General features: G+C 43.9%; 2 protein-coding genes across 5 annotated transcripts in view; both read left to right on the forward strand.

The window, feature by feature from the left end:
* Positions 1–4392, forward strand: part of LOC122244658 (uncharacterized) — an 11860-nt gene extending 7468 nt beyond the window's left edge. Inside the window, exons 2-5 of the mRNA XM_043002619.2 lie at positions 1015–1053; positions 1684–1794; positions 2044–2382; positions 2645–4392. Of these exons, the coding sequence (XP_042858553.2) occupies positions 1047–1053; positions 1684–1794; positions 2044–2382; positions 2645–4278 (2091 nt within the window). The 5' untranslated portion in view covers positions 1015–1046 and the 3' untranslated portion in view covers positions 4279–4392. The remainder of the gene's footprint in view (positions 1–1014; positions 1054–1683; positions 1795–2043; positions 2383–2644) is intronic.
* A 9663-nt stretch (positions 4393–14055) lies between these two features.
* LOC122259892 (uncharacterized) overlaps positions 14056–22500 on the forward strand; it is a 19821-nt gene continuing 11376 nt past the window's right edge. Inside the window, exons 1-2 of one of the 4 annotated variants that reach the window (XM_086553678.1) lie at positions 14227–14349; positions 15108–15230. In XM_086553678.1, coding sequence (XP_086409804.1) covers positions 14346–14349; positions 15108–15230 — 127 coding nt within the window. In that variant the 5' untranslated portion in view covers positions 14227–14345. Of the gene's footprint in view, positions 14193–14226; positions 14350–15107; positions 15231–22500 lie in introns of those variants that run through there. The other 3 variants (XM_086553677.1, XM_086553680.1, XM_086553679.1) reach the window with 3 other exon arrangements.

A 22500-nucleotide genomic window follows, 5' to 3' on the forward strand; every position in this document is an offset into this window, starting at 1 on the left:
TTTGTTATTGTTCATTATTATCGTTAGTTTTACCATCTTATTGTTATTATGGTTATCATGAATAATATTATTATTGTAGTTATTATTATCATATTCATATTTCTATTATTAACATTATCTGTATAATTACATTATTATCATTTTTTATTATCATTATTAACGTAGTTATTATTATCATAATTATCATTATCATTATAATTGTTAACGAACTATTATTATCATCATTGTTATTATCATTATCATTATTATCATCATTGCTAATCACCATCACTGTTATTATTATTATTATTATTATCATTATTATTATCATTATTATTGTTATCATTATTATCATTATCATTATTATCAATATTATCATCATTAATTTCATCGTTATCATCAACACTATTATGATTATTTAATCAATACCATAACTCTTATTTTACAAGTATCATCATAATAATAATATTTATCATTATCATCATCATCATCATCATCATTAAGTTTAATGTTAATGTTTGCTGTGATAATCTGATAGAATATTTTCACTTGAGAATTGTAACATTTTTTCTTTCTTTCTTCTCCTTCTTCTTCTTCTTTTCTAATTATCATTATTATTCCTTTCATGTGCTTTGTCTTTTTCTTCGCTTATGTTACTTCTTATCTTCTTTTTCTTCATCTTCTTCTATCCTTGTTGTTATTCTTATCTTATTATTATTATTATTGTTTCTTATTCTTCCTATTATTATTTCTTCTTCTACTTTTCTTGTTCTTTCTTCTTCTACTTTTCTTTTTCTTCTTCTTCTTATTCTTTCTTCTTATTGTTTATTATTTCTCCTTCTTCTTCTTCTTCTTCTTCTTCTTACTTATTATTTTTCCTTTTTCTTCTTCTTCTTCTTCCTTCTTCTTCTTACTTATTATTTCTCCTTCTTCTTCTTCTCCTCCATCCTTCTTCTTACTTAACATTTCTCCTTCTTCTTCCTCTTTCTTCTTCTTGTTCTTCTTCTTCATTTTTCTTCTTTTCTTCTCCAACAGGTTATTGAGACGGCAACCTCCGCCAGAAGAAGATGATAGGTAGGTCTCTTTGCGTTGGATATTTTGAGAAAAATTTATAACTTATTTTGAAAATTGTTAACTCTAGTATCTTCTATTTACAGTTTTGATTCGAGTTTCATGTAATAGGATGTCCTTTTTACTGTATTTATGATGAGATATTACTGTTGTTGTCATTACAGTAATTCAGTGCCAATGTGATTATCATCTTTATGAATTTTCTTCATTCTCACATTAAAGATATTGTCAAAAAATATGATTTTTTATTATAATTTTTTTTTATTCAGTGTAATCTTTAAGGTATTGCTTCACTCTTACACTTCCCATGAAACTGCCATTACCATGATTTTTTTTTTCTTTACTCTCACCCTGCCATTATACTCCCCATCACGAATCTCCCTTCTCTATATCTCTCTTTCAATACAATTTCTCAAACTCACTATCGCGAATTTTCCTTCTCTCCATCTTTCATTATCACGATTTTTTTTCCCCTTTTCTATGTCTCTCTCTCTCATTACAATTCATCATACTCAGCATAACGGATTTTCCTTCTCTGTCTCTCTCCATCAATACCATGACCACCATCCTGATGCGTCCTCCTCCCTCCCCCCATCCTCCCTCGCCCCCATCCCCGCCCCATCGCCCGCACAGTGGAGAGTAGCCGCTTGCGTCTCCTGCTGGCGACGGGGCTACTGGTGGCGGCGGTGGCGCTGGTGTCGACGCTCGGGCCGGGACTCCTGACCACGCCCAACCGGCTCAGAGGTGGGTGTCGGTGACCGCAAGCGTTCTGTGCGTGCGGTCCGCTTGTAGAATGTACATATGTGAATATAAATGGACAATAACTGGTGCTTTATCCTTCATTATACAGATTTTGTTTGTATTTTTTTACCCCTCACTAATGTGGATGTGTTTCTGGGTGGGCTTGCTGGGTCTTTATGAGTAATGCACAGTAGATTAGACGCATGGACGCACATATCTTGCCACTCTCAATGCCTCCCCCCCTCTGGTCAGACCTCGCTCCCCTGCGGGTCTTGGACGAGCTGCCGACCGCCAGCCCCGTCCGTGCGGAGCCGAGGGAAGCCGGCGGCGACGAGAGGGAGAGACCCTTGGCAGTCGAGGCAGAACCGCGACCCAGCCGGGAAGGTGTCACGTACCCGCCGGCGTCGCCACCACAGCAGTGCCCGACATGCCCGTCCCTGCCATCCTCCCATCAGTGCCCGACGTGCCCGCCGCCGCCGCCGCCCCATCAGTGCCCGCAGTGCCCAGAGCCCGAGGCGTTACAGGTCGACTTCCGGAGGCGGATCGCCCGCACCATCGCCGACGTGCAGCTGCTCATCTCGCGCGTGGCAGGTCAGGTCTCGTGCAGGACGTCCTTATCCACGTTGCTCCCTTCTTGTCATTGTCGGTAGCTATAAAAGTGTCCATGCAACTCTGTTAATGGTAGTGGTACTGTAATGACAGCAATCATAGTGACACATAATTATGCTCATTGTGCCATCATTAAACCAGTTGCAACCGTAGTGACATAAATTATGCAATCATTGATTAATGCAGACATGGTGACTTCAGAATGCGGAGCAAAGGAAATAGATTAACAACACTCCCTTAACAGGCACGGTGGCGACGGTGGACGCCGAGTGGGCGCTGCGACTGGGAGCCGTCGCGGCCGAGCTGGACCCGCGCCTCGCATCCCCGCCTAACGTCACCCGCCGACACTCGGCCCGCCTCCCCGGACTGGAGGCTCCATGGCCCACCCGCGAGGGCGACCACGTGTGCCCCGAGGCGTACTTCGGGCCGAAATTCGACCAGCCGTTCAACCAGCGCGGGATGGAGCCTGAGGCGTGCCAGGGGGTCCCTCCCTTCGCCTCCGTGCTGACGGCGCTCCTCCCGGCGCAGACATGGCTGCGGGAAGTCGCCGTGTTCGTCGTGGAGAAGATCCGAAAGTTATATGGCATACCGGTTATCGTCATTACCTCGGATGCAAGCTTAGCCGGACAGCTGGGGAGTGGCGTCCGAGTGTCGGTCCCTCGCGCGGAACAGTCGCTGGCAGACGCGCTCAACACTGTCGTGGGCACGGTCGAAACGCCCTTCGTGTTCCTGGGGGAGTCGCTGGCGCACTTCAGCAACCAGTCGTCGCTGGAGCGCCTCGTGCGGGTGCTGGACGACCTGGACCACGTGCAGGTGGCCGGGGGCGCTGCCAGGGACACGCGCGGCCGCTGGATCCACGGCTGTCTGCAGCAGCACATGGCCAACTACCACGCCAAGTACACCTCGGGCTACTATCACTCCAAGTACGAGTGCATGTACTGCGACGACCTCCTGACCCCCTTCGCCACGAGAACCAAGCTGCTTCGGACGATCCCTTTCAGTGCAGGTCTGAGCGGACAGGCTGTGTACCGAGACTGGTTCGCCAAGGTGCGCAGCGCAGGCCACTTGGCCGTGACCTGCCCCGACGTCATGTTCTTCCTCAGCGGCCACGTCAACATGACGGCCGAGGACTGGCTCCCCATGGCCAGGCGCTGGGCCCTGGAGAGAGTGCAGGCCTTCGACGGCCAAGAGCACAACTTCTCCTGCGAATCAGTGGGCATTTCATGTAAGTCTCCTCTGGGCATCATCAAGTCCTTCCTTCTGCCACCGTGTTGTCGCAGACTGATGGAGCATTACCTTACACACATCCTTGATTACGGCGAGGCCAGAGGGCTTCCCCACGAGTTGCAGGCGGGGTCGGCCCTCGGCGCCCTCAAGATGGGTTCCTACCTGCCCTGGGACTATGATATGGACGTCGTCTTCGAGTGCAAAGACTTCAAGGAATGGATGGGCATCGGGGCGCTGTTGAAGAGCAGGGGGAGCAAGTGCCGCGCGTCCATCACGCAGCGCAACAAGTACATCACGATCTACTGTCCGAACTTCTTCCTGGAACTCTTCTGCCACCGCCACAACTACACGAGCTCTATCTACCTCCCGGAGGAGCTTCGAGACACGCCCACCACCATCTGGTACGCCAAGCGCTGGGTGAGGGTCATGTCCAACCCCGGCCTCTACAGCAGGAACAAGCTGGGGCTGGACGACCTCAAGCACGCCGGCCACTGGAGGACCCTCAAGGTGACGAGCGTGGGCAAGCAGAAGGGCGGATACGACAACCCCGGCGCTTGGAGGCGATGCAGCACGCCGACGCACCACTCCTGCCTCGACCACTTCCCCGCCGACGGGAACCTGCCTTTCCTCTACCCCTTCCTCCAACTCTAGCTCCCCAGCTCCCTTGTTCTCCCTTCCTCCAACTCTAGCTCCCCAGCTCCCTTGTTCTCCCTTCCTCCAACTCTAGCTCCCCAGCTCCCTTGTTCTCCCTTCCTCCAACTCTAGCTCCCCAGCTCCCTTGTTCTCCCTTCCTCCAACTCTAGCTCCCCAGCTCCCTTGTTCTCCCTTCCTCCAACTCTAGCTCCCCAGCTCCCTTGTTCTCCCTTCCTCCAACTCTAGCTCCCCAGCTCCCTTGTTCTCCCTTCCTCCAACTCTAGCTCCCCAGCTCCCTTGTTCTCCCTTCCTCCAACTCTAGCTTCCATGCTCCCTTGTCCTCCCTTCCTTCCACTCTATCCACCCAGCTCCCTTTTTCCGCCGTCCTTCAACTCTAGCTCCCCAGCTCCCTTGTTCTCCCTTCCTCCAACTCTAGCTCCCAGCTCGCTTGTTCTCCCTCCTCCAACTCTAGCTCCCCAGCTCCCTTGTTCTCCCTTCCTCCAACTCTAGCTCCCCAGCTCCCTTGTTCTCCCTTCCTCCAACTCTAGCTCCCCAGCTCCCTTGTTCTCCCTTCCTCCAACTCTAGCTCCCCAGCTCCCTTGTTCTCCCTTCCTCCACCTCTACCTCCCCTGCTCCCTTGTTCTCCCTCCCTCCAACTCTAGCTCCCCAGCTCCCTTGTTCCCCCTTCCTCCAGCTCTAGCTCCCCAGCTCCCTTGTTCTCCCTTCCTCCAACTCTAGCTCCCCAGCTCCTTGTTCTCCTTCCTCCAACTCTAGCTCCCAGCCCTTGTTCTCCCTTCCTCCAACTCTAGCTCCCCTGCTCCATTGTTCTCCCTTCCTCCAACTCTAGCTCCCCAGCTCCCTTGTTCTCCCTTCCTCCAACTCTAGCTCCCCAGCTCCCTTGTTCTCCCTTCCTCCAACTCTAGCTCCCCAGCTCCCTTGTTCTCCCTTCCTCCAACTCTAGCTCCCCAGCTCCCTTGTTCTCCCTTCCTCCAACTCTAGCTCCCAGCTCCCTTGTTCTCCCTTCCTCCAACTCTAGCTCCCCAGCTCCCTTGTTCTCCCTTCCTCCAACTCTAGCTCCCCAGCTCCCTTGTTCTCCCTTCCTCCAACTCTAGCTCCCCAGCTCCCTTGTTCTCCCTTCCTCCAACTCTAGCTCCCAGCTCCCTTGTTCTCCCTTCCTCCAACTCTAGCTCCCCAGCTCCCTTGTTCTCCCTTCCTCCAACTCTAGCTCCCCAGCTCCCTTGTTCTCCCTTCCTCCAACTCTAGCTCCCCAGCTCCCTTGTTCTCCCTTCCTCCAACTCTAGCTCCCCAGCTCCCTTGTTCTCCCTTCCTCCAACTCTAGCTCCCCAGCTCCCTTGTTCTCCCTTCCTCCAACTCTAGCTCCCCAGCTCCCTTGTTCTCCCTTCCTCCAACTCTAGCTCCCCAGCTCCCTTGTTCTCCCTTCCTCCAACTCTAGCTCCCCAGCTCCCTTGTTCTCCCTTCCTCCAACTCTAGCTCCCCAGCTCCCTTGTTCTCCCTTCCTCCAACTCTAGCTCCCCAGCTCCCTTGTTCTCCCTTCCTCCAACTCTAGCTCCCCAGCTCCCTTGTTCTCCCTTCCTCCAACTCTAGCTCCCCAGCTCCCTTGTTCTCCCTTCCTCCAACTCTAGCTCCCCAGCTCCCTTGTTCTCCCTTCCTCCAACTCTAGCTCCCCAGCTCCCTTGTTCTCCCTTCCTCCAACTCTAGCTCCCAGCTCCCTTGTTCTCCCTTCCTCCAACTCTAGCTCCCCAGCTCCCTTGTTCTCCCTTCCTCCAACTCTAGCTCCCCAGCTCCCTTGTTCTCCCTTCCTCCAACTCTAGCTCCCCAGCTCCCTTGTTCTCCCTTCCTCCAACTCTAGCTCCCCAGCTCCCTTGTTCTCCCTTCCTCCAACTCTTGTACATCTCCTTGTTCTCCCTTCCTCCATCTCTAGCTCCCCAGCTCCCTTGTTCTCCCTTCCTCCATCTCTCGCTCCCCAGCTCCCTTGTTCTCCCTTCCTCCAACTCTAGCTCCCCAGCTCCCTTGTTCTCCCTTCCTCCAACTCTAGCTCCCCAGCTCCCTTGTTCTCCCTTCCTCCAACTCTAGCTCCCCAGCTCCCTTGTTCTCCTTCCTCCAACTCTAGCTCCCCAGCTCCCTTGTTCTCCCTTCCTCCAACTCTAGCTCCCCAGCTCCCTTGTTCTCCCTTCCTCCAACTCTAGCTCCCCAGCTCCCTTGTTCTCCCTTCCTCCAACTCTAGCTCCCCAGCTCCCTTGTTCTCCCTTCCCCCACCTCTACCTCCCCCTCCTGTTCTCCCTTCCTCCAACTCTAGCTCCCCAGCTCCCTTGTTCTCCCTTCTCCAACTCTAGCTCCCCAGCTCCCTTGTTCCTCCCTTCCTCCAACTCTAAGCTCCCCAGCTCCCTTGTTCTCCTTCCTCCAACTCTAAGCTCCCCCCAGCCCCCTTGTTCTCCCTCCCTCCAACTCTTAGCTCCCCAGCTCCCTTTCTCTCCTTCCTCCAACTCCAGCTCCCCCAGCTCCCTTGTTCTCCCTTCCTCCAACTCTAGCTCCCCAGCTCCCTTGGTTCTCCTTCCTCCAACTCTAGCTCCCCAGCTCCCTTGTTCTACCCTTCGTCCAACTCTAGCTCCCCAGCTCCCTTGTTCTCCCTTCCTCCAACTCTAGTCCCCAGCTCCCTTGTTCTCCCTTCTCCAACTCTAGCTCCCCAGCTTTTGCTTTCGCCTCCACTTGCTTCTCTTCTTTCTTCTCTCCGGCTTTTGCTCTGCTGCTTGGCTTTACCTTCTGCTACGCCTCATCTCTCTCTGCTCGCGCTTTCGCTTCTCTACTTCCACTTCTGCTGCTCTCTGCCAGCGTCTCTTCAACAGCTCTGCTCAGCTTCTTTTGCTATTGCTCTCCCACTGCTCTGCTGGCTGCTCTTCTACTTCTCTAGCTCTCTACGCTTGCTCCCTCTCTCCTCTCGAGCTCTCTAACTCTCTACTCTTTCCCTCTTCTCTCTCTGCTCTCCCTTGTTCTCCCTTCCTCCAACTCTAGCTCCCCAGCTCCCTTGTTCTCCCTTCCTCCAACTCTAGCTCCCCAGCTCCCTTGTTCTCCCTTCCTCCACCTCTCGCTCCCCCGCTCCCTTGTTCTCCCCTCCCCTTCCCCAAATCTAAATCCCAGCTCCCTTGTTCTCCCTTCCTCCAACTCTAGCTCCCCAGCACCCCTGTCCTCCCTTCCTCGAACTCTAGCTCCCCAGCTCCCTTGGTTATCCCTTCCTCCAACTCCCTAGCTCCCAGCTCCCTTTTCTCCCCTTGTTCTCCCTTCCTCCAACTCTAGCTCCCCAGCTCCCTTGTTCTCCCTTCCTCCAACTCTAGCTCCCCAGCTCCCTTGTTCTCCCTTCCTCCAACTCTAGCTCCCCAGCTCCCTTGTTCTCCCTTCCTCCAACTCTAGCTCCCCAGCTCCCTTTTTCTCCCTTCCTCCACCCTTCTTGCAGCCTTTCCCTCGCTTCAGCCCTCCTTCTTCTTCGCCTCTTGTCCTCTCACCTGTTTGCCGACCCTCTTTGCTTGATCCCGTGTCTCCTCTCCTCGGCTTCTCGTCCTCTCTCCACCTCTCCTCTTGCCCTCTCTCCATCCCCCCATCTTGTCCTCTCTCCCCCTCTCCCCCTCCTCCGTCGCCCCTCTCATCTGCCCTTCACACATCCTTCGGCTTCAGCCCTCGTCCTTTTCTCTCTCTTCGTTGCTCTTTCTTTTTTGAGATCCCCAAAACCTACCTGGAAATCCACGATACGTCTTTAAGCATTGTGATTTCTTATCTTCTTTCCCTCTTCTTCTCTTTTTTTCCCTATTCCTTCCTTTCATTTCCTTCCTTAGAGAAAATGTGTGTGTGTGTATGTGTGTGTGTGTGTGAGAGAGAGAGAGAGAACGAGAGGGAGAGAGAGAGTGAGAGAGAAACACGTAAAGTATTAAAAGATTGCATATTTTTTTAGTACAGTATTACTATCTTATCTACTTTATCAAGAAGTTGTTGTCAAAGAGAAGAAATGTAATTTTCCTGCACTTACTGAAATACGTAATGGGTTCCTTGAATACATTATATTTTTGTTATTTGTGTTTCAATCTCCCAAACACACACACATATATAAATAAATATATTTTTAGTATAGAAAGGGGTATAGTTTTGAGAGTTTAATAATAACCACAAATTTAAAATTGGGTTAGATATAGAATGATGTGATTTTTAATAATTAGATATTTACAGTGGTGGGGGAAGAGTGTGTGTTGGTGGTTGGGGGAAAGTGAGGTAAAAGTGTTGGTGTGAGTGAGTGGGTGGGTTTGGTTTGGGTGTGTGGAAAAATTTAAAAGGATAGATAAAGTTAGATTTGTATTTAATAATTTTTTTATATAAGATGGGGATAGATAGTTAGAATAGATAAGATTGAGTGATATATAATAATCACACACACCACACTCACACACAACACACCACCAAAAACACTTATTATTGTTTGATGGGGTTAGATAGTAGTAGATTGGTTTGATAGATATAGATTTAGATGTATATAATAATATGAAAATAGAAGTTTTTAGAATGGGTTTGTAGAATAATATTATTTTTTAAAATTTATTTAATATAAAAAAAGTAACTGTGGGGTGGAGTGTTTTGGAGTGAGTGTTGTGTGATGAGTGTGGTGTGGGAATAAATATATAGTAGTTTGAAGATAGTTAAAAGTGTAAAAGGAAGATAGAAGTGAAGAAGTTAAAGTTAAAAAAGTGTAAATATAAAAAGGGATAGATTGGTAAAAGGGTGATTAGAATAGATGTGATATATTAATGTAGTGGATAGAAGATGTTGGTTTTGGGTTAGAAGAAAAATTAAGTTAGAATAGAAAAGTGGATATAATAATTTTTAATATATTAAGAAGTTTGTTGATAGAAAAGTAGATTTTTAATGGGTGGGTTTTGGAGAGGGTGTTTGAGTAGTTGAGGGTGGTTGTGAGTGGGGGTTGAGGTGGTGAGTGTGAGTTGTTGTGGAGGGAGGGAGTTGTGTGGGGTTTTATTGGTGTTAAAAGGAGGGGTGGTGTGAGTGTGAGTGTGGGAGGTGTTGAGTGTTTTGTGTGGTGTGTTTGAGTGTGTGTTGTGTGTTTTGTGTGTGTGTGTTGTGTGTGGTGAGTGTGTTTGTGTGTGTGTGTGTGTGTGTGTGGGGTGTGTGTGTGTGGTGTGTGGTGTGGGGGTGTGTGTGTGTGTGTGTGTGTGTGGTGTTGTTTGTGTGTGTGTGGATGTGTGTGTGTGTGTGTGTGTGTGTGTGTGTGTGGATGAGTGGGTGTGGGGTTTGTGTGGTGGTGTGTGGGTGGGGTGTGGTGATGGTGTGTGTTGTGTGTTGTGTGTTTTTGTGTGTGGGGTTTGGTGTGTGGTGTGTGGGTGTGTGTGTGTGGAGTGAGTGTGTGTGTTGTGTGAGTGTGTGAGTGTGGTGTGTTGTGTGTGTAGTGTGTGGTGTGTGTGTGTTTTGGGTGTGGGAGTGTGTGTGAGGTGTGGGGTGAGTGTGAGTGTGTGTGAGAGTGTGTGTGTGGGAGAGGTGGTGGGTGTGGAGTGTGTGTTTGTGTTTGTGTGTGTGTGTGTTTTGGTGTGTGAGTGTTAATTGAGTGGGGTTTTAGGTGTGGAGGGAGTGTGGTGGTGGTTGAGTGTGTGAGTGTGAGTGTGTGTTGTTTTGTGTTTGGTGTGAGTGTGTGTGTGTGTTTGGTGTGATTTATTTTTAAGTGTGTGGGAGTGTGGGAGGTGTGTGTTTGAAGTGTTGGTGTGTGAGTTTGTGGTGTTTGTGTGTTTTGTGGAGTGTGTGTGTGTGTGTGTGAGTTGTGTGAGTGTGGTGTGTGTTGGAGTGTGTGGGGGGGTGTGTGTGTGTGTGTAGTGTGTGTGTGTGTGTGTGGGTGTGTGAGTGAGTGTGTTTGTGGGTGTGTGTGAGTTTTAGTTTGAGTGTAGTGTGTGTGTGTTGTGTAGTGGGGTGTGTGTGTGAGTGGGGTGGGTGGTGTGTGTGTGAGAGTGTGTGTGTGTGTGTGTGGTGTTGTTGGTGGAGTGTTGTGAGGTGTGTGGGTTTGGTGTGTGTGTGTGATTGTGGGGTGTGTGGTTTGGGGGGGGTGTGTTGGTGTGTGTGTGTTTGAGTGTGAGTGTGTGGGTGAGTGTGTGAGTGTGTTTTGTGTGTGTGTGGGGTGGGTGTTGTTTGGTGTGAGTGTGTGTGTGTGTGAGGGTGTGGGTGTGTGGGGGTTTTGTTTGTGAGTGTGTGTGTGTGTGTGGGTGTGTGTGTGTTTTTGTGGTTTGTGTGTTGTGGTGAGGTGTGAGTGTGTGTGGGTGGAGGAGGTGTTGTGAGTGTGTGTGTGTGTTGTGTGTGAGGATTGTGGTTAGTGGGGTGTTGTGTGGTGAGATGTGTAGTGGGGTTGTGTGGTGAGTGTTGTGAGTGTTGGAGTGAGGTGTGTTGTGTATGGTTGTTGTGGGAGTGTGTGTGTTGTGGAGGGAGGTGGGGAGGTGATGTTTGTGAGTGTGGTGTGTGTGTGTGTGTGGTGGTTTTTGGTGTTTGAGAGTGGGTTTGGGTGTGAGTGGTGGTGTGTGGAGTGTAAAGTGTGTTTGTGAGTGTGTGTGTGTGAGTGAGTGGTTTTTGGGTGTTTTTTGTGGGTGTGTGTGTGTGGTGTGGGTTTTGTGTGAGGTGTGTGAGTGTGTGTGGTGGGGTTTGAGTGGTGTGTTGGTGGGTGTGGGGTTTTGTGAGGTGTTTGTGTGTGGGTGGAGTTGTGTGGGGAGAGTGTGTTTTGAGTGTGTGTGTGTGTGGTTGGTGGTTGTGTTGTGTTGTGTGTGTGTTGAGAGTGTGTGGTGGGGTTGTGTGTGGGAGTGGGTTGTGTGTGAGTGAGTGTGTGTGGTGTGTGTGTGTGTGTGTGTGTGTTGGTTTTTGGTTTTGGTTGTGGTTTTGGGGTTTGTGTTGTGGGGTTGGGGAGTTGGGGTTGTGGTGTGTGAGTTGAGTGTGGTGGGGTTGTTTTTGTTTTGTGTGGGGTGTGGTTTGTGGGGGTGGGGGTGGGGGGGGGGAGGGTGTGTGGGGTGTTGGGGGTGTGGTGTTGGTTGTGTGGGGAGTTATGTGTGTGTTGTGAGGGTGTGGTGTGTGGTGTTGTTGTGGGTTGTGAGTTGTTTGTGTGAGGGGGTGGGGGGAGTGTCAACATATATATATATATATATTATATATATATATATAGATATAGTATTATAAATATAGATTATATATATATATAATATATATATATACATAATATATGTATATATAATATATATATATATATATATATATATATATATTATATATATATATATATATATAATATATATATATTATATATATATATATATACATCACAACTACACATATAAATAAAAAAATATAAATATATCATATATATATCTAATAATAAATATCAATATGTCTAAATAAAAAATAAAAATAAAAATTAAATAAAAATAAATATAATATCAAATATATATAAACATAAAAATAAAATAAATATATATATATATCTATCTAACTAAATATAACACATCAAAATAAATCAATATATCAAAATAAAAAAAACACAAATATATATCAGCAACATATAACAATATATACTATAAAAATATCAATATATATATATAACTATAAAAACAACCCTACCTATAAATAACTATCTAATATCTCTCTAAATAAATCATATCAATAAAAAGTATCTAAAAATATAAATAAATCTATAAATATAATATAACAAATATTTATAAATATATACCTCTAAATCACTCAGATACCATAAATAACGACTCAAAAATACTCTAAATCAATATATATATATATCTATATAAAATATTATGTGTATATAGATACATATGTACACACACACATCAACACACACACACACACACACACACCACAGACAGCACACACACACACATATATATAAATATAAATATAAATATATATATAATAATATATATATATATATATATATATATACGTATATAAATAGATAGATATATAGATAATAGAATATTATAGATGTAGATATATATATATATATATATATATATTCATATATTCATATACCTCCAAATATTTATATATATAATATATATATATATAAATAAATAATATATATAATATAATATATACTATACTATATATGTGATATAATTATATATATATATATATATATATATAGTATCTCATATATATAATATATGTAAAGTAATATGTATATACAATATATGTAACAAATATATATGTAATATATATATATACATATATATATATATACATATAATAATGGAGTATTTATATAATATATATATAAATATATATATACATATACTATATATATATATATACATATTATATACTATATATATATATATAGAATATATAAATCACACACAATATTATATATATACTAACTATAACTCTCTCTATATAATATATATATATATATATATATAACACACTATAAATAATATATATATACACACATGTAATACACACACACCCCCACACACACACACATATAGATATATTAATATATAGAAATAATATATATATATATCTATATATAAAATATATAAATATAACAAACGCACTCACAATATAAGACTATATCACAATATATAATACTATCAAACATATATATATATATACTATATATATATATATATATTATATATTATGTAATATATACACATGTGTATATACACACACACACCGCCACACACTACACACACACACACACACACACAGCCCCCACACACACACTATATATATATAAATATATTTTATATATATATTATATATAATTATATATTATATATTTAATATATATATTCTAAATATAGATTATAAAGATATAACTCTACGAAATCGATATAATGACGATAATATACTATAATTATACGTATATACGTATATATATATATATATCATATAAACACTCTATGATCCAAAATAGATATAGAATACAGATGTAGATATATCAATAATATACATATATAATATATAACATATAAATAGCAGAAAACTATAATATCAAAATATATATATCTGTATGTATAATGACTCACTATGTTATTAATAATCTATATATATATATATATACACACATAATATATATTTTTTTATATAAATATGTATATGGTATATCTGAAACATATATATATATATATTATCATATATATAATATACTATATAACACTATAACCTATATATATCAATATATATATCTATAATATGTATATAATATATATATCTAAATATAAAACATATATATATAATATCACTATGTATATATATATATACAAACTACATTACCACTCTCACATATAGTATAACTCTATATAAATATATTAATCATATATATATAGCACTATATAATATAATATATAATAGTATATATATACGTACAATTAGATAGATACATATATATCCTGTATATATATAAAACTATATAATATATCTCTATATCACTAATTATCAAAAACAATATATATATCAACAATATATATAACCATATACAAATTACATATATTTATATCCAACTATATATAAATATTTAATATAAAATATATATATATATATATATATATAACAATATATAATATAATTATATAAATATATATGCATATATCTGTGTGTGTGTGAAAATATGTAATCATATGTAATCAGATTAATAAATCATACACCTCTCGGATGCTATCTACCGAACCATTTTTTACGACATTATCAGAATAGTCAGTCGATCCTGTTTTTCTGCTTCTTACCTGCTTTGTTTATGCTAATAATAAGAATTACGATTAGACATACAGGAAAACGAAAAATACCACACGAGGTAGAGAGATCACAAGACCTCGACTAATCCACAGGCTCGACTCACAACCGACTGCATCTATAGATTCTTAAATTCCCAATTGATAACCGTAAGTAACAATGATTGCTTTATCTCCGCCCCTTGTCTCTTGCCTAATGTGTATTTTCATCCGCCGGGCGACACAATACAGAGGTGCTGAGAGGTTCTACAGTGATCTCTTCGGATTACATTTGCTGGTGATGCTGTCTGTCCAGTTTCTATAATGGGTAGGCAGTGCTAGTTTAGAAGAAAGAAAAAAAGAAAAAAAAAAGAAAGAAAGAAAGAAAAAAAAACGGAATTTCCGATTATAATCAATTAATTTTCAAGTGATCGTAATATCAAGTTTTGCAGTTTTGCCACGTGGAGTTTCCTTCAACTTCAACATACAGTCTCGTGATTATTAGTCTTGTGTTTCCCTTGAGAAAAGTTTAAAGGATTTTGGTGACTGACTGCGTGTGCCTGTTTTGTAAACCTCTTTCAGGAACAAAAACATTTTTTGCGATATCGTTAAGTAACTACATTGATAGTCACCTAAACAAATGTTTACATATCGTTAAAATGTTATGTTGCCTTAATGAGAAGTTAGAAATGCACACAGGTAGTCTTTGTATCTTTTAACTTTAAGAAAAGTATACTAACCGAAATTTGAATATATATATACATATATATATATATATATATATATATATATATATATATATATAAATATATATATAAATGTATATAAATACATATATATATATATATAGATAGATAGATAGATATAGACATAGATATTTACATGTGTGTGTGTGTGTGCGTATTTATACACACACACACACACACACACACACACACACACACACACACACACACACACACATGTAAAAGCAATAAGTACCACCTCTACCTTATATTACACGCGTAGCAACCACAAAATTGCAACAATATCAACCACAAAACTTAAAGCTTGTATTTCTCCCCCCCCCCCTCTCCTTCACGACAGCTGACGACAACAAACACAACGTCAGAAAGTGGCTCTTACTCGTGGCTCTGGTGGTGGCTCTAGCGTTTCCGTTCTACATGTATGCGGGGGTCAGCTCCAGTCAAAAGGATATAACATTTGGTGGTGAGTAAAGTGACGACCGCGCTTGGGCATAAGGTGGGTGGGTGTGAAGATGACTTTCAGCCGTTATCCTTAGTCCTTTTCGCTCAATGGTCTTCGCCGTCGTCTTCGCACTGACGCATCCCGAGTCGCTTTTGTTTTGGCATTGTCGCATCCCGAGTTGCATTTGTTTACGCTTCGTCGCATCCCGATTCGCTTTTGTTTTGGCACTGACGCTTCCCGATTCGCTTTTGTTTTGGCACTGACGCATCCCGATTCGCTTTTGTTTTGGCACTGACGCATCCCGATTCGCTTTTGTTTTGGCACTGACGCATCCCGATTCGCTTTTGTTTTGGCACTGACGCTTCCCGAGTCGCTTTTGTTTTGGCATTATCGCGTCCCGAGTCGCTTTTGTTTTGGCATTGTCGCGTCCCGAGTCGCATTTGTTTTGGCATTGTCGCATCCCGAGTCGTATTTGTTTTGGCATCGTCGCATCCCGAGTTGCATTTGTTTTGGCATTATCGCATCCCGAGTCGCATTTGTTTTGGCATTGTCGCATCCCAAGTTGCATTTGTTTTGGCATTGTCGCATCCCGAGTCGTATTTGCTTTCGCTTCGTCGCGTCCCGAATCGCATTTGTTTTCGCTTCGTCGCATCCCGAATCGCATTTGTTTTTGCTTCGTCGTATCCCGAGTCGCACTTGTTTTGGCATTGTCGCATCCCGAGTCGCATTTGTTTTTGCTTTGTAGTATCCCGAGTCGCATTTGTTTTGGCATTGTCGCATCCTAAGTTGTATTTGTTTTTGCTTCGTCGCATCCCGAGTCGCATTTGTTTTGGCATTGTCGCATCCAGAGTCGCATTTGTTTTGGAATTATCGCATCCCAAGTTGTATTTGTTTTCGCTTCGTCGCATCCCGAATCGCATTTGTTTTGGCATTGTTGCGTCTCGAGTCGCATTTGTATTGGCAATGTCGCATCCCAAGTTGCATTTGTTTTGGCATTGTCGCATCCCGTGTCGCATTTGTTTTGGCACTGATGCATCCCGAGTCACATTTGTTTTAGCATTGTTGTGTCCCGAGTCACATTTGTTTTGGCATTGTCGCGTCTCGAGTCGTATTTGATTTTGCTTCGTCGCATTCCGAGTCTTATTTGTTTTCGCTTCGTCGCATTCTGAGTTGTATTTCTTTTGCCATTGTTGCGTCCTGAGTCGCATTAGTTTTGCCATTGTCGCATCCTGAGTCGCATTTGTTTTGGCACTGACGCATCCCGAGTCGCATTTGTTTTGGCATTGTTGTGTCCCGAGTCGCATTTGTTTTGGCATTGTCGCATCCCGAGTCGTATTTGTTTTCACTTCATTGCATCCCGAGTCGCATTTGTTTTGGCATTGTCGCATCCCGAGTCGCATTTGTTTTGGCATTGTCGCATCCTGAGTCGCATTTGTTTTGGTATTGTCGCATTCCGAGTCGCATTTGTTTTGGCATTGTCGCATCCCGAGTAGCATATGTTTTGGCATTGTCTCATCCCGAGTCGCATTTGTTTTTGCTTCATCCCATCCCAAGTCACATTTGTTTTGGCATTGTCGCATCCCGAGTCGCGTTTGTTTTGGCACTGTCGCATCCTAAGTCGTATTTGTTTTTGCTTCATCCCATCCCATGTCGTATTTGTTTTCGCTTTGTCACATCCCAAGTCGCATTTGTTTTGGCATTGTCGCATCCCGAGTCGTATTTGTTTTTGCTTCATCCCATCCCTAGTCGCATTTGTTTTGGCATTGTCGCATCCCGAGTTGCATTTGTTTTCGCCTCATCGCATCCCGAGTCGCATTTTTTTTTCGCTTCATCCCATCCTAAGTCGCATTTGTTTTGGCATTGTCGCATCCCGAGTTGTGTTTGTTTTTGCATTGTCGCATCCTAAGTTGTATTTGTTTTGGCATTGTCACATCGCGAGTCACATTTGTTTTGGCATTGTCGCATCCCGAGTCGCATTTGTTTTCGCTTCATCCCATCCCAAGTCACATTTGTTTTGGCATTGTCGCATCCCGAGTCGCATTAAGTCGTATTTGTTTTGGCATTGTAGCGTCCCGAGTCGCATTGAGTCGTATTTGTTTTGCCATTGTCGCGTCCCGAATCGCATTGAGTCGCATTTGTTTTGGCATTGTCGCGTCCCGAGTCGCATTTGTTTTGGCATTGTCGCGTCCCGAGTCGCATTTGTTTTGGTATTGTCACATCCCGAGTCGCATTTGTTTTGGCAGTGTCGCATCCCGAGTTGCATTTGTTTTGGCACTGTCACATCCCGAGTCGCATTTGTTTTGGCACTGTCGCATCCCGAGTCACATTTGTTTTGGCATTGTCTCATCCCAAGTCGTATTTGTTTTGACATTGTAGCATCCCGAGTAGCATTTGTTTTGGCATTGTCGCGTCCCGAGTCGCATTGATTCGTATTTGTTTTGGCATTGTAGCGTCCCGTGTCGCATTGAGTCGTATTTGTTTTGCCATTGTCGCGTCCCGAGTCGCATTAAGTCGTATTTGTTTTGGCATTGTAGCGTCCCGAGTCGCATTGAGTCGTATTTGTTTTGGCATTGTCGCGTCCCGAGTCGCATTGAGTCGTATTTGTTTTGGTATTGTAGCGTCCCGAGTCGCATTTGTTTTGGCACCGACGCTTCCCGATTCGCATTTGTTTTGGCACTGTCGCTTCCCGATTCGCTTTTGTTTTGGCACTGTCGCGTCCCGATTCGCATTTGTTTTGGCATTGTCGCATCCCGATTCGCATTTCTTTTTGCTTCATCGCATCCCAAGTCGCATTAGTTTTGGCTTTGTCGCATCCCGAGTCGCATTTGTTTTGGCATTGTCGCATCCTAAGTCTTATTTGTTTTCGCTTCGTCGCATCCCGAGTCGTTTTGGCATTGTCGCATTTGGTTTCGATTCATCGCATCCCGAGTCATATTTGTTTTCGCTTCGTCGCATCCCGAGTCGCATTTGTTTTGGTATTGTCGCATTTGTTTTCGATTTGTCGCATCCTGAGTCATAATTGTTTTCGCTTCGTCGCATCCGGAGTTCCATTTGTTTTGGCATTGTCGCATCCCGAGTCATAATTGTTTTCGCTTCGTCGCATCCCGAGTTGCATTTGTTTTGGCATTGTTGCATCCCAAATTATATTTGTTTTCGCTTTGTCGCATCCCGAGTTGCATTTGTTTTGGCATTGTTGCATCCCGAGTCATATTTGTTTTCATTTCGTCGCATCCCGAGTCGCATTTGTTTTGGCATTGTCGCATTTGTTTTCGATTCGTCGCATCCTGAGTCATATTTGTTTTCGCTTCGTTGCATCCCAAGTCATAATTGTTTTCGCTTCGTCGCATCCCGAGTTGCATTTGTTTTGGCATTGTCGCATCCCGAGTCGCATTTGTTTTGGCATTGTCGCATCCTGAGTCGTCTTTGTTTTCGCTTCGTCACATCTCGAGTCGCATTTGTTTTGGAATTGTCACATCCCGAGTCGCCTTTGATTTAGCACTGTCGCATCCCGAGTCGCATTTGTTTTGGCATTGTCGCATACTAAGACGTATTTGTTTTGGCATTGTAGCGTCCCGAGTCGCATTGAGTCGTATTTGTTTTGGCATTGTCGCGTCCCGAGTCGCATTGAGTCGTATTTGTTTTGGTATTGTAGCGTCCCGAGTCGCATTTGTTTTGGCATTGTCGCGTCCCGAGTTGCATTTGTTTTGGCATTGTCGCGTCCCGAGTCGCATTTGTTTTGGCACTGTCGCGTCCCGAGTCGCATTTGTTTTGGCATTGTCGCATCCCGATTCGCATTTCTTTTCGCTTCATCGCATCCCAAGTCGCATTTGTTTTGGCTTTGTCGCATCCCGAGTCGCATTTGTTTTGGCATTGTCGCATCCTAAGTCTTATTTGTTTTCGCTTCGTCGCATCCCGAGTCGTTTTGGCATTGTCGCATTTGGTTTCGATTCATCACATCCCGAGTCATATTTGTTTTCGCTTCATCGCATCCCGAGTCGCATTTGTTTTGGTATTGTCGCATTTGTTTTCGATTTGTCGCATCCTGAGTCATAATTGTTTTCGCTTCGTCGCATCCGGAGTTCCATTTGTTTTGGCATTGTCGCATCCCGAGTCATAATTGTTTTCGCTTCGTCGCATCCCGAGTTGCATTTGTTTTGGCATTGTCGCATCCCAAATTATATTTGTTTTCGCTTTGTCGCATCCCGAGTTGCATTTGTTTTGGCATTGTTGCATCCCGAGTCATATTTGTTTTCGTTTCGTCGCATCCCGAGTCGCATTTGTTTTGGCATTGTCGCATTTGTTTTCGATTCGTCGCATCCCGAGTCATATTTGTTTTCGCTTCGTTGCATCCCAAGTCATAATTGTTTTCGCTTCGTCACATCTCGAGTCGTATTTGTTTTGGAATTGTCACATCCCGAGTCGCCTTTGATTTGGCACTGTCGCATCCCGAGTCGCATTTGTTTTGGCATTGTCGCATACTAAGACGTATTTGTTTTCGCTTCGTCGCATCCTGAGTTGCATTTGTTTTGGCATTGTTGCATCCCGAGTCATATTTGTTTTCGCTTCGTCGCATCCCGATTAGTATTTGTTTTGGCATTGTTGCATCCCGAGTTGCATTTGTTTTGGCATTGTCGTGTCCAAAGTCTTATTTGTTTTGCGCTTCGTCGCATCCCGAATAGTATTTGTTTTGGCATTGTCGCATCCCGAATCGTATTTGTTTTCGCCTCGTCGAATCCTGAGTCGCATTTGCTTTGGCATTGTAGCGTCCCAAGTCTTATTTGTTTTGCACTTCGTCGCGTCCCGAATAGTATTTGTTTTGGCACTGTCGCATCCCGAGTAGTATTTGTTTTCGCTTCATCGCATCCCGAGTCGCATTTGTTTTGCCATTGTCACATCCCGAGTAGTATTTGTTTTGGCATTGTCGCATCCTGAGTTGCATTTGTTTTGGCATTGTCACATCCTGAGTCGCATTTGTTTTGGCATTGTCGCATCCTGAGTCGCATTTGTTTTGGCATTGTTGCATCCCGAGTCGCATTTGTTTTGGCATTGTCGTGTCCCAAGTCTTATTTGTTTTCGCTTTATTGCATCCTGAGTTGCATTTGTTTTGGCATTGTAGCATCCCGAGTCGCATTTGTTTTGGCATTGTTGCATCCTGAGTCGTATTTGTTTTCACTTTGTCGCATCCTGAGTCGCATTTGTTTTGGCATTGTAGCGTCCCGAGTCGCATTTGTTTTGGCATTGTCGCATCCCGAGTCGTAATTGTTTTCGCTTCGTCGCATTCTGAGTTGCATTTGTTTTCGCTTCGTCGCATCCCGAATCGCATTTGTTTTGGCATTGTTGCATCCCGAGTCGTATTTGTTTTCACTTTGTCGCATTCTGAGTTGCATTTGTTTTGGCATTGTAGTGTCCCGAGTCGCATTTGTTTTGGCATTGTCGCATCCCGAGTCGTAATTGTTTTCGCTTCGTCGCATTCTGAGTTGCATTTGTTTTCGCTTCGTCGCATCCCGAATCGCATTTGTTTTGGCATTGTTGCATCCTGAGTCGTATTTGTTTTCACTTTGTCGCATTCTGAGTTGCATTTGTTTTGGCATTGTAGCGTCCCGAGTCGCATTTGTTTTGGCATTGTTGCATCCCGAGTCGGATTGTTTTTTTTCGTCGCATCCCGAGTAGTATTTGTTTTTGCATTGTCGCGTCCCGAGTCGCATTTGTTTTTGCATTGTCGTGTCACGAGTCGTATTTGTTTTCACTTCGTCGCATCCCGAGTCGCATTTGTTTTGGCATTGTCGCATCCTGAGTTGCATTTGTTTTTGCTTCGTCGCATCTCAAGTAGTATTTGTTTTCGCTTCGTCGCATTTGTTTTGGCATTGTCACATCCTGAGTCGCATTTGTTTTGGCATTGTCGCATCCTGAGTTGCATTTGTTTTCGCTTCGTCGCATCTCGAGTAGTATTTGTTTTGGCATTGTTGCATCCCGAGTCGCATTTTTTTTGGCATTGACGCGTCCTGAGTCGTATTTGTTTTCGCTTCGTCGCGTCCCGAGTCTCATTTGTTTTGGCACTGTCTCATCCCGATTCGCATCCCGAGTCGCATTTTTTTTTGGCATTGTCGCGTCTCGAGTCGTATATGTTTTCGCTTTGTCGCATCCCGAATAGTGTTTGTTTTGGCATTGTCGCGTCCCGAGTCGTATATGTTTTCGCTTCGTTGCATCCCGAATAGTATTTGTTTTGGCATTGTAGCGTCCCGAGTCGTATTTGTTTTCGCTTCGTCGCGTCCCGAGTCGCATTTGTTTTGGCACTGTTGCATCCGGATTCGCATCCCGAGTCACATTTGTTTTGGTATTGTCGCGTCCAGAGTCGTATATGTTTTTGCTTCGTCGCATCCCGAATAGAAAGGAAAAAAAATGATAAGAGAGGCAGGAAAGGAGAAAAAGAAAATAAGCAAAATTGAGCAAGAGAAGAGAAAGGGAAGGGGAGGGTGACATGGGGGGAAAAAATAAGGAGAGGGGAAGGGGAAGAAGGGGGGGGGGGGGGGGGTGGGGGGGGGGGAACAGTTTGGGAACAAAAAAAAGAATAGTATTTGTTTTGGCATTGTCGTGTGCCGAGTCGCATTTGTTTTGGCATTGTCGTGTCCGGAGTCATATTTGTTTTGGCATTGTCGCATCCTGAATCACATTTGTTTTGGCATTGTCGCGTCCCGAGTCGCATTTGTTTTGGCAATGTCGCGTCCCGAGTCACATTTGTTTAGGCATTGTCGTGTCCCGAGTCATATTTGTTTTGGCATTGTTGCATCCTGAATCACATTTGTTTTGGCACTGACGTATCCCGAGTCGTTTTATTTTGGCATTGTCACATCCCGAGTCATATTTGTTTTGGCATTGTCGCGTCCCGAGTCATATTTGTTTTGGCATTGTCGCATCCCAAGTCATATTTGTTTTGGCATTGTCGCGTCCCGAGTCATATACGATCATATTTGTTTTTGTTAGTGGCATTGTCGGGGGGGTCCCGCGGGTATTGTCTCCGCGTCCTGAGAAGGACAATTGGATGTCATATTTTCGGCTATATTTGTTTTAGCATTGTCGCATCCCAAGTCATATTTGTTTTGGCATTGTCGCGTCCTGAGTCATATATGTTTTGGCATTGTCGCATGCCGAGTCATATTTGTTTTGGCATTGTCGCATCCCAAGTTGCATTTGTTTTGGCATTGTCACATCCCAAGTCGATTTTGTTTTGGCATTGTCGCGTGGTCGCGGTCCCGGTCGGCGGCGCGGTTGTCGCGTCGTTGTCGCGTCATTG

This window comes from Penaeus japonicus, unplaced genomic scaffold (genome assembly GCF_977035675.1).
Source record: "Penaeus japonicus unplaced genomic scaffold, GWHDUDI00000001_assembly GWHDUDI00000028, whole genome shotgun sequence".
Classification (NCBI taxonomy): domain Eukaryota; kingdom Metazoa; phylum Arthropoda; class Malacostraca; order Decapoda; family Penaeidae; genus Penaeus; species Penaeus japonicus.